General features: G+C 44.1%; 1 protein-coding gene across 2 annotated transcripts in view; it reads left to right on the forward strand.

The window, feature by feature from the left end:
- The first annotated feature begins 1,628 nt into the window (after positions 1 to 1,628).
- LOC111957640 (voltage-dependent calcium channel gamma-1 subunit) overlaps positions 1,629 to 12,547 on the forward strand; it is a 24,694-nt gene continuing 13,775 nt past the window's right edge. The window contains exons 1-3 of one of the 2 annotated variants that reach the window (XM_023978569.2): positions 1,629 to 1,866; positions 1,900 to 2,205; positions 10,369 to 10,443. In XM_023978569.2, the coding sequence (XP_023834337.1) occupies positions 1,971 to 2,205; positions 10,369 to 10,443 (310 nt within the window). In that variant the 5' untranslated portion in view covers positions 1,629 to 1,866; positions 1,900 to 1,970. Of the gene's footprint in view, positions 2,206 to 10,368; positions 10,444 to 12,547 lie in introns of both variants that reach the window. The other variant, XM_070435261.1, reaches the window with a different exon arrangement.

Below are 12,547 nucleotides of genomic sequence, written 5' to 3' on the forward strand. Positions count from 1 at the left end.
AGCTGGACCCCGAAAACCAGCTTGCAAAGGAAGAAAACGGCACAAAACTAACGGACACACACCAGTGAAGCAGGCACTAGAAATGGAAAAGAATAAGGCACAATCTAGCAAAAAGCTGTTTCCGAAGAAAGAGAAGSAAGGGGGGAGGCAAAATCTGGATCTGCACAGAACAAGAAGGCAGCTGAAAAAAGAAAAATTGTAGAAGAGTCATCATCAGATGAAGAGGAGTGCTTCTGCCTCGTCTGTGTGGAGCCATTTTCAAARAGCCTTCCAAAGGAGACTTGGATGAAGTGTGTGAGATGCAACAAATGGGCCCATGATGCTTGCACCTCAGGCCAGACAATTTATGTGTGCCAGAACTGTGACTCTGAAGATGAGTCTGATTAGTCAGATACGAATGTACGTCGTATAGGCTGTTACAAAACTGTGCTTTAGTGGGTTCAAACACCACGTCTGTTTTGTTAAGACTTTAAACATTTGAGCAAGTTGTCTGCAGCATTACCTTCTATTCCAATTCCAACAATTACCGTGGATCTATGTGCACGCCAGAGAACGTTCGATTTCAAAGTATTGCCAGCATTATTGTTTTGATTGAAAGGCACGATTTGCCAGATTCTCTAGGCATGATTGTTTTTATTTTGAGTTCTTTAATGAAGTTGAATTTAGTTTTGAATTTGAAATTAAAATCAATATTCACAATGAATTAGTTGCGTTCTTTTTTTGTTGATAATCCAATGTGACAACTTACCCGACGTAGCGTGACAATTTACCCGCTGATGGGGCACGCTCTCTATTTAACGGTCTACAACTCTGTACTGAAATAAGATATGAAGATGTAATGATACAAAATATGTGCCCAAGACTTCCTTCTTTCATTAAGTATGACATTTATACCATTGTGATGTATTGTGCCCAGTAAACGTTAGACAGCGTGAAAAGTGTGACAACATACCTTGCTTTCCCATACATCTTTTCTGTAGGAATGTAGTGGGTAAAAGTAAGTAAGACTTAAGTATTATTACTTTTAGGGACATTGGTGAAGCTCACGACCATGTATTGTCAATCTGATATGTGCCTGAGTTTGGCACAGAGTCAGTAATGGCAGTAATGGTAATACCTCTGAGTCTGGTCCCTTGAGGGGATGTCAAAGCCACTCTCAGGCCTACAGCGAGACAGCTGCTGTTTACAAACACATTTAGTCCTTATAAATAGTTTACAGATACATAGAAACTCGGACCAAGCAGTTTGAGGATAGTAACAACACAAATCCTTTTAAAACAGCATCCACTAATTGCCATTGCATGGACATGAGAGGTCAGTACACCAATGCAGTTGTAAATGAACTGGTGAAAATGGTAGGTCCTAGACTTACTCTGTCACAGCACATATATATAGTTCACTGAGATGTTTGCCAAATAAAGTGTGTTGAATATATTACGGTAAGTATCGGGAGATAAAAATCATTTACGTGACTAAGTCCCTTATCATGGCATTTACACATTCCCACCCACTCGGATGTAACCCGATAAAGACAGCCTGACATCTTGAATCACTGCACACATTTATAGCAGCAGACCCCCTCCGCCACTCCCATACCCCACCATGGCAGTCAGTTTGGTCATCAACTTTCCTGATCCACCTTAACAGCTGTAGTCTGAGGCACACAGGCCCCCCTCAGTCGACACAGTCAGAGAAGGGAGAGGGCCGCGAAAACTAGGGCACAGCAAAACTGACCCCTTTCCCTCAAACTAGAGGCACAAATCCAACAGAGAGAGAGAGACAAAGAGTAATAGGGTGTAGGCTGTTCAGGAGTGAAGGCCGCGAAAATCCACCATCGAAGCCTCCAGAAGTCTGACGTCCCCACAGGTTTGACGTCCCTTCAAGTCTGATCCAAGCGAGGACCTCGGTGCTACGCATTTCTTCTTCTTTGGACATCTTCTTGTCAGTGTATCCACGTACAAAACTGCACCATGCACAAACGTACGAAGGTGAAGATCACGTTCTTTGTGATCCTGGTGGGTATGGCGTCCATGTTCACGGCGGTGGTGACGGACCATTGGGCCGTGCTGAGCCCGCGGGTGGAGCAGGTGAACGCGACGTGTGAAGCGGCCCACTTTGGCCTCTGGAGGCTGTGTAAGAAGGCCATCTACATCAGTGAGGCGGACTACAATGGAAAGGGTTGTGGCCCCATCAGCTTACCTGGAGGTAAGACYAGATAKKKSGYYGKSGSRTWWWYSMTMGYKCSMYAAAWRRMSKKCMMRRMMMMRCWWRCRYAKCCRMYYKCRRRRRMMRCKAWMMRRMYYGSRWKCRWAWMMWAKKKRSYKCKAWTMMGSKKRTTTAAAACATTSTCWGTGTCTATAACTATTGTTAAAMKGGATACACTAACTGCTGATCAAGAAATATGTGCCATCACACAGTATAAAAAACAGTATTTGGATTGTTGTAGAGATTGGGTTTGGTGGAAGGGGGTCAGTTAACTCTTGTTCAGGGCATGGTTCAACACTTAACCATTGACATCAAGCACCAGTCATCTTTGCAATGTGGCCAGCTAATGTTCCTCTTAACCACAAGGCTTCCTGTTGTGGAAAACTGCTCGTCAAGACAATTATTGAATTGAGATATTGGGGCTTCAGAAGCCGGGAAACAAGGCGTAACTACCCAACAGTGCGAGGATTAGCCTATGCTACAATACATAGCACAACAATAAGATAAACTAAGCTAAGTCAAGCAATTTCAGACTGACCACAACACTTTCAGACTAATCTTGACCTTTAAAGTCCCAATCCAGCTCCTTCCCCACAGTAATTAAATGACGAGGTGTCTCTCCCCCAGCTCTTAGCAACTAAAACCTCTTGCAGCTGCAGTATCCCCTGAGTGCCAGCTATTACAAGTCTAGCTCCAATGCCTTAAAATACACTCTATAATGACCGCAGTTGTCATTTACTCCAATCAAAACAGGACCCAGGGCAGGATTCAATCTGGACCACGGATGATCCGTTTTGTAGCGCGGTTGACATTTAAAAGGGTAATTTCCAATTTAGCCGACATCTGCAGCGTTTACTTTGAATGCGATCTCTGCGACTGTGGTAACATTGCCTTTTTAAATGGTGCATAGCCAAAAAGGGCCGATCGGATTCAATCCCGGCTTTAACCGACCTTTGAATGACAACTAATGCTTTGATCCCGCTACACTAACTTGTGATGACTCACACTAAATGTTGTGAGTCAATATCACATTGAGTGAGAAATAAACGCATAGACAGGAAGGGGACTAATTGAGTGGCGCTTGTAAAAGCAATACAACACATTGCTTTAGTAATGGTCTGATACAAAGCAGAAGGAAGGAAACACACTTTCTGATAACTTATGATACATTCTGCCCTGCGTTTCTGGAGGTCTTTCTGACTGCTCCGCCATTTGAACGCCTCAATCGCCAAAGGTCCCAATGCCCGAACATACACACCTTTACAACAATCTTGGATAGATTCACTAAAGCAAATGTGCCCCCCTCCATAGTTAGCTCAACTATGGGCTTCTGGGAATTTCATATGTCGACTGGTACAGGCACGTTCATGAACAGATGGAAATGCCTGGTTGAGGCTCATTTTGTAAACATTCTTGGCTGACTCCTCCTAGTTATAAAGAATCAAGGGATTTATAATGTTAAGCTTGGGGCATTCCCGAACCAACAGCACAGTCAGATAGTGGTAATGTAAGGAAGAGTGTTGGGCAGTCTATTTAGAGATACCCAAACTTGCAATGTCTTATTAGATACATGGTGTTATGTACCATCAGACGTAGGTCTATCGTGGATACATTTGGTGGCCAGTGTGGGTGAGATGCTCTTGGCATCTCTCGACGTAGGGCTGGCTTTTACATTTTTGAATGATAACTCATTGGCGAAACTACAGACAACACACTCCTTCACTCTGATCACAAATGAAAAAGCCTAAACTTCTTTTCAAATGGTCTTTATGGGAAAAACTCAATGAATATCATGTTGCTAAAACTCCCTTGTAGCTAATAAAATGTGACTACATTGCTAATGCCACACACACAGTGAGTAATGGCATTGCATGTGAGAAGTAATGCAGTGGATAGGCGCCAAGATGAATATAACCTTTCTAGTATGTACAAAGCTAGACACCAGGGTTTCATTTGGTATCGCTAGCTCTATTTGAGAATGAATAGCAATATTTATTATAGCCCCACATTTTAATGAGAGAAATGCCAACCACTCTCGTCTCTAAGATGATGACACTGTCGAAGTGACCCTCCATGAGTTTTGCCATCCGAGTTGCAATAAAAAATGTATATATATATATTATAGCTGGTAGTCTACAAAGATCAAGTTCTGTGAGGAGAAATGGAGATCTCTGTATATATGTACATATAGGTTGCTTCCCACTTGTTTCTCATCTTGTTTGCCTTCCTAAATAATCCTAACAGATGGTTAGAAAATAAGAATTACTGTGAAACAGGATATTGATATAATTGACTTCATATGAATACTATCCAGAACAGCAAACATACAATCTAGGTTAGGGATGTGACGAGATGTTCAGCCAAAGCCAATATAGCAACTGTTACAGAAACAAAGATATCGGTGGGATCTTCTGTTGTGCGCAGCACTATGCAGCCGGCCAATGAAGGATAAATATAGGCTGTGTAAATACCCAGCTGTCCCGGGGTAAGAGCCGTGAGGGAGTCAAGTGTGTGCACACCTTCAGAGCCCTACTGAGTGACAAGGCCACCTGCACAAGCCAGGCATAGCCCTTCAACCCCTAACCCCCTCCCTCTGGCGCTGCCCTGCTGCCCACCGTTCAAAATGATTTCCCGTCCCCTGGGGGTGGGCTACAAGGGTCCTGGGGTGGGCTAGTCAAAGCCCTGGCATGTAGGCAACCGGGAACTTCAACCACATACCAGTCCTGGGAGAGGCAACCCGGCTGTGGAAGTGCCAATGGTGACTTGTTCCCAATGTTGCATGTTGGTCTTTCTGGTTTGCCTTTCTGTATAGAACGATCTCAATGGGTAGACTATCTAATGGTGGGTTATATTTCCTTATTTCGATTTTAGGCGTGAGCTGAAATGTTTGTATTTAACTTGTGTCTCGTATTCATCCTAGCTGGCACCATCGGATACAAGCTAGAGTGGTCAGGGGGGATTTTTCTGGGTGGGTCATTTTCGTCTACAACACAACACATGCTGCTAGCTATAGCCTGTGCAACAGGCAAAGAGAATGAAAACACGGGCTCAGAGAAATGCCTTACACAGCACCTTATGTTGATGAAATGGCTGTTAATACACAGGCAGACACACTCACTGTGAAGCACCTCAGTGCAACAAGAGTGGAGGCTTATTCTGATCTCCTCACCGTCAAGACAGGTGTCGGATTGTTTAGTAGTGCGTAGAGTTTCTGTTTTGAGCAAGTCGGCTAATTGATACGCTGTTGAGTTCCATCGGGTGCTATTACTTAACGTCTCCTTGAGATGTTGACGTCGACGAAGTGGCCTCCTGGTTAGCGTGCGGTTTGGACTCCTTACATTCGCACTGACATACAGTGGGGAGAACAAGTATTTTGATACACTGCCGATTTTGCAGGTTTTCCTACTTACAAAGCATGTAGAGGTCTGTAATTTTTATCATAGTTACACTTCAACTGTGAGAGACGGAATCTAAAACAAAAATCCAGAAAATCACATTGTATGATTTTTAAGTAATTAATTTGCATTTTATTGCATGACATAAGTATTTGATCACCTACCAACCAGTAAGAATTCCGGCTCTCACAGACCTGTTCGTTTTTCTTTAAGAAGCCCTCCTGTTCTCCACTCATTACCTGTATTAACTGCACCTGTTTGAACTCGATACCTATATAAAAGACACATGTCCACACACTCAATCAAACAGACTCCAACCTCTCCACAATGGCCAAGACCAGAGAGCTGTGTAAGGACATCAGGGATAAAATTGTAGACCTGCACAAGGCTAGGATGGACTACAGGACAATAGGCAAGCAGCTTGGTGAGAAGGCAACAACTGTTGGCGCAATTATTAGAAAATGGAAGAAGTTCAAGATGATGGTCAATCACCCTTGGTCTGGGGCTCCATGCAAGATCTCACCTCGTGGGGCATCAATGATCATGAGGAAGGTGAGGGATCAGCCCAGAACTACACGGCAGGACCTGGTCAATGACCTGAAGAGAGCTGGGACCACAGTCTCAAAGAAAACCATTAGTAACACACTAACGGCCGTCATGGATTAAAATCCTGCAGCGCACGCAAGGTCCCCCTGCTCAAGCCAGCGCATGTCCAGGCCCGTCTGAAGTTTGCCAATGACCATCTGGATGATCCAGAGGAGGAAATGGGAGAAGGTCATGTGGTCTGATGAGACAAAATATAGCTTTTTGGTCTAAACTCCACTCGCCGTGTTTGGAGGAAGAAGAAGGATGAGTACAACCCAAGAACACCATCTCAACCCGTGAAGCATGGAGGTGGAAACATCATTCTTTGGGGATGCTTTTCTGCAAAGGGGACAGGGCGAATGCACCGTATTGAGGGGAGGATGGATGGGGCCATGTATCGCGAGATCTTGGCCAACAACCTCCTTCCCTCAGTAAGAGCATTGAAGATGGGTCGTGGCTGGGTCTTCCAGCATGACAACGACCCGAAACAACAGCCAGGGCAACTAAGGAGTGGCTCCGTAAGAAGCATCTCAAGGTCCTGGAGTGGCCTAGCCAGTCTCCAGACCTGAACCCAATAGAAAATCTTTGGAGGGAGTTGAAAGTCCGTATTGCCCAGCGACAGCCCCAAACCTGAAGGATCTGGAGAAGGTCTGTATGGAGGAGTGGGCCAAAATCCTGCTGCAGTTGTGTGCAAACCTGGTCAAGAACTACAGGAAATGTATGATCTCTGTAATTGCAAACAAAGGTTTCTGTACCAAATATTAAGTTTCTGCTTTTCTGATGTATCAAATACTTATTTCATGCAATAAAATGCAAATTAATTACTTAAAAATCATACAATGTGATTTTCTGGATATTTGTTTTAGATTCTGTCTCTCACAGTTGAAGTGTACTATGAATAAAAATTACAGACCTCTACATGCTTTGTAAGTAGGAAAACCTGCAAAATCGGCAGTGTATCAAATACTTGTTCTCCCCACTGTATATATACCCTGTTGGTGTGGAGAGGCCTTGGGTGTCACTGGGATGTTACACGGTGGGACAACACCGGCATTACAAATCCACTCACTGATAGACAGAGCATTGTCTGACATGTGCCAAGTGATAAGGTTCCAGGGTGGAATTAATACAACACAAAGAGAGCCATGGCATCTGGTAGTGTGGGGCTATATTCATGGATGTGGATAGGTGAACACATGGGGGAGCCTTTACAAGTCCTTATAGAATTCCAAGCACATATACTGTAAGCCAGTTCCTGGAAGGCCCGAGTCTCTTCTACCCATCATTAGAGAGACCTTTTGAGTGTCTTCCAATGCCATTAGAGAGCACAGCGGCACAGACCATGTGGGTGCGAGGGAGCGTGCACGTGTGCTTGCCTACCTGCGTTCAGTGTGTGTGTGTGTGTGTGTGTGCGTATTTGTGCCAACCTGACTGACTGCCTTTATATTGTGTGTGTGTGTCTCTAAAAGGTGAGGATGGGAGTGTGTAATGAGGACATCAAAAGCTAATGAGGCAAGCTCCGCCGTCGCATAATTGGCATAATCCCTGGATTTAGTGTTTCAATTAACAAACACAGAAAGACAACGACACAGCCCCAATGTCTGTTTAAGTAGCTCATAATGCAGCGTGGGCTATCTCTCCTCTCAGCGCAATGAAAGGGCACTTGGTCTTCAGCATGATGACAAGAATCACTTCTGGTCCATTATGGTCATTAACAAAGGAGTTTGTGGTGCGGAGAGATACTACCGAAGCTAGAGCCGAGGCTTTTGTTTAAGGGGTGAACGACTTAAAATGGCTGGGTTGAGCTGAGGTGACTCGGCAATTTACCTTTTAAGGACCGAATGCACTCTGACTCTTCTATAAACTCTCTCTCTTTCTCGCCAAACCAAAACATTGAATTCTGCCTCCTTTTCATTCCCCTACCCGCCTTACTCAATAAAAAGAGCAGACAAGCCAGTTGCTAGGTAACCACCTCTGTGTTTTCCCTTGATGGCCAGTCTCTGTCCTCATTCACAAAAACATCCTCTATGTGTGAGAGTCCAAACATTAAAACATTTAGATCCCTTTTCATGGTCCTTTACCTTACCAAAACCAAGGTTTGTTTTTGGTAAGTTTTTATGACATCATTGTCAGGTTGTATACTAGTTGTATAAGATTGTTTTGTGAACAGCTTTTAAGTAACCAGAAAAATACATATTTATCTGGTGGAAATCTGGTGATTTGACTAGAGAACAACCTAAATGTGACATATTTAACTTCAGGTTTTCATTCTGTCCTGAAAAATACATCTTTACCTGGCTGTAACACAGACCAGTTGGTTGTACTCTGATTTATATGATGTCTTCTCAACCAGAAAACCAGTTTACGCTGAGAAAATTAAGTCATTAAAACATGTTCCAAATTTGGTCTGCTGGGTTCTACTCAATAAAGAATGTTTTGCTGGTGCCATGTATGGGCGCCAAATCCAGGTAATTGAACTTGCACATACTTTGTGTATCTTTCTTTATTAGCCTTCTCTGAGTAATGCATCCAAACTGGCAACCCCACCCACCACTAACTCTATCTTCCTGGGTGTCCTGGGAGGAATTATCTCCAGCCCATGTGTATGTGTGGATATGAGGAACGCTGGAGCCGATGTGATAACATGCTTAGCTCACATAATTCGACATGAAAGCCTGTCACTTACTCACCCGTGGTCCCTGTAGTTGGCCCAGCACATTAGATGCCACGTATCTGATGCAGAGCAGGCCTCTCCGGTGACAGAACAGAGTTGAGCGACTCTGAAGTGTCCTCTAACGTCTGAGAGACGAGACACACAGCGGTCTGCCGCCGCCGTTTACAAATATAGTTTCCCTGGCGAATGGATGTTTTGACGTTCTGGCTTAGCATCAAAGCGTAGGGCGATACTCCTAGCCCTCTGCAATCGCTGTGATCGTATTCTGAATATCAGCTTTTACTTGTGCTTAGCACGGATCCCCGGTGGTTAGCACATTGGGCCCGAGTGAATGGGATGCCCCTATCGGCTGTTTCAAGTTAGGGGAAGCTAAAAAATGATAAAGAATTGCATGCATCTATCTATTTGCAGACTAACATAAACACATTTCATGAAATTCTACGACACCTTCGTCTCCATAACTGGAGACTAGCAGAATCTTTAATGCCACAAAAATGACAGGCTACTCTGACAAACTCAGATCAATAAAAAACGTCTTGACTGCAACCATCTAATCGAGGCCTATGAAAAGGGGAGACACCGGCTATGACTTTCAACTAGCCTGGAGGATGAAATTATTGTCCCTACAGGAGCAGGGACCCAATGAATAAGACTCTGAATATGCGCGCTCACCGGGTATATGGCCGATGGTCTCCGCTATAGAGTGCCAATAAAATAGGCTACTGTTCGCTCAATAGCCTACTGTGAGTTGAGCATTTTGATAGCCTAACTTCACTGACAGGCGTAAATCAACAATCAGCTATTTGAAATGCTGCGCAGCCTGCCCAAATTGCGCGCTTCCCAACTGTAGGTTATGCCCTGTCCTTGTGATTTAAAACAATCCACAGCTATTTAAAAAAAAATAAGCGAATCATCCTCTGTGGCTAAATCATACTCTCTGGTGTAGTGTTTTGAAGGAATGTATTTATTTTTGTATACACAGGAGTAATTATATCATTTTGGCAAGTTCAATTAAATGTACTTCCAATTGGATGCGCCGCTTATGGATGCCCATAACTAACAAAAAATCTGACACTGTCAATCAACATGGCGCAGAGAGAGAAGGGTTTTATGTAAACTCAGCGCACACCATAAAATGAAAGTTGCGCGCCTAAATGTTGATCCGTGTTGATTAACAACTGTTACACCGCAACTACAGAATGCTTATTCATCGGTACCATATAAAAGTAGTTTAAAGGTAGTCCAGGTAAAAAACATCAAAATCCTTTAATCTTTTTTTTTATGAAGTTAGCGTATTTACATTTGCGGAAGACTCGTGAAACAGTTCTTGGTAAACACATTGGTCTATTATGCTACTGTATTTCCGAAGTGTTGTGCAAGGTAAATATAGCTATTTTCACGATTGTTTAGTAACGTCTGTGATGTTCCGCGTATTGATGAGAAACTGCACATTGTCTGAAGTGCTACAATCTGAACCTCCAGCTGACTGTGTTTTCATGTCTCCCACAGCGGAGAACTGCACCTACTTCAAACACTTCACTCCAGGGGACGAGTCTGAGATTTTTGAAGTCAAAACACAGAAAGGTAAGGTTTCTTTTGTGCCTCGTCCATACACAAGTTAATAATGGCCTAACAAACACACCATGATTCGGTTTTGTAACTTTCATGTACACTGAGTGTACAAAACATTAGGAACACCTTCCTACTATTGCGTTGCACCACCTTTCGCCCTCAGAACAGCCTCAATTCGTCGGGGCATAGACTCTACAAGGTATCGACAGCGTTCCACAGGGATGCTGGCCCATGGTGACTCCAATGCTTCCCACAGTTGTGTTATGTTGGTTGGATGACCTTTGGGTGATGGACCATTCTTGATACACATGGGAAACTTTTGAGTGTGAAAAACCCAGCAGCATTGCAGTTCTTGACACACTCAAATCAGTGCGCCTGTCACCTACTACCATACCCCGTTCAAATGGCACACATACACAATTTATGTCTCACTTGTCTCAAGGCTCAAAAATCTTTTAACCTGTCTCCTCCCCTTCATCTACACCACATATGTCAGAGTCAAGGCCCGCGGGCCACATCCGGCCCGCGAGAAGGTTTTTTACGGCCCCTGGGATGATCTTGATTTATTATTAGAACCGGCCCGCAGACCGCAGCAAGCCGGCAGCCCGCAGATCTTTTACACGAACCAATACTACATTTCCCACAATGCAACGGTGACGCACCGAGCAGTAGGCTGCTTCATTTCAATATTTATTGGCACAGCAGTCGTCAGCATCACAGTAAAATTAACTTTCAGATACCCATCAAAAATGGCAAAACGGAAGGTGGACACTGAGAACCGGGGGTTTCAAACAAGGTGGGAGTCGGAGTATATGTTCACGGAGGTAGCTGGAAACCTGTGTGTCTTCTGTTTGGAGAAAGTGTGGCGGTACTGAAAGAGTATAATCTGAGACGACATTATTGAAACGAAACACGGACAAAAACAAGAATATGGACATGGAACAAAGGCTACAAAAGGCAGAGGAATTAAAACGAGGCCTCAAATCTCGACAGGCTCCTGTTCAAAAAAGCCAAATCACAAGGCCAGGCTGCTGTCAAGGCCAGTTTTATTTTGGCAGAAGAGATCGCTAAATCAGCCCGGCCATTTACGGAGGGGGATTTCATCAAAAACTGCATGATTAAAGTTTGTGACGAAGTTTGCCCAGAAAAAGGCAACTCTTTTAAATGTGAGTCTGAGCAGAAACACCATTGCCGAGAGAGTAGACCAGTTGTCCATCAATCTAAAAGAGCAGCTTGTGAAAAAGGGAAAAGATTTCATTGCATATTCCTTGGCTGTGGATGAGAGCACCGACATTTCTGACATTGCCCAGTTGTCAATTTTCATCCGCGGAGTGGACTCCAGCCTAAGCGTGACAGAGGAGTTTTTGGCTTTACGTCCTATGCATGGCACAACTACGGGCATGATTTGTATGAAGAGGTTCAAGATGTGTAAATGAGATGGAGCTGCCTTGGGAAAAACTCGTGGGTTTGACAACCGACGGAGCACCTGCGATGTGTGACACAGGAGCGGACTTGTGCGAAGATACGGGAAAAGATGCAAGAGGAAAACGCGACAGGTGAGCTGAAGCTTATCATTGTATCATACACCAGGAAGCGTTGTGCGGTAAAGCCTTGAAAATGGAGCATGTAATGAGCATCATCACGCGCCACAGTTAACTTTATCAGAGCCAAAGGTTTGAATCACGCCAGTTCAAGGCATTTCTGACGGAGTTAGAAACGGAGCATGGTGATTTGCCTTATCACACAGAGGTGCGATGGCTAAGCCAGGGAAAGGTGCTTCAAAGATGTTTCGAGCTTCGTGAGGAGATTTGTCTGTTCTTGGACAGCAAAGGGAAAGACACAACACAACTCCGAGACGAAATGTTTCTGTGTGAAATGGCTTTCTGTGTGACATTACGAGTCATCTGAATGCAATGAACTTGCAGCTGCAGGGTCGGGATCATGTCATCTCTGATATGTACAGTACAGTGAAGCATTTAAAACCAAACTGACCCTGTGGGAGACGCAGATGCGGAAAGAAAATTTGAGCCACTTTCCCACTGCCAGACCATGAAAAGAGAGCTCTCTACCAGTGCGTTCCCGAGCGCACAGTTGGCTGATAAAATAGGATTATTGC

Source organism: Salvelinus sp. IW2-2015, linkage group LG1 (genome assembly GCF_002910315.2).
Source record: "Salvelinus sp. IW2-2015 linkage group LG1, ASM291031v2, whole genome shotgun sequence".
NCBI classification, from domain to species: domain Eukaryota; kingdom Metazoa; phylum Chordata; class Actinopteri; order Salmoniformes; family Salmonidae; genus Salvelinus; species Salvelinus sp. IW2-2015.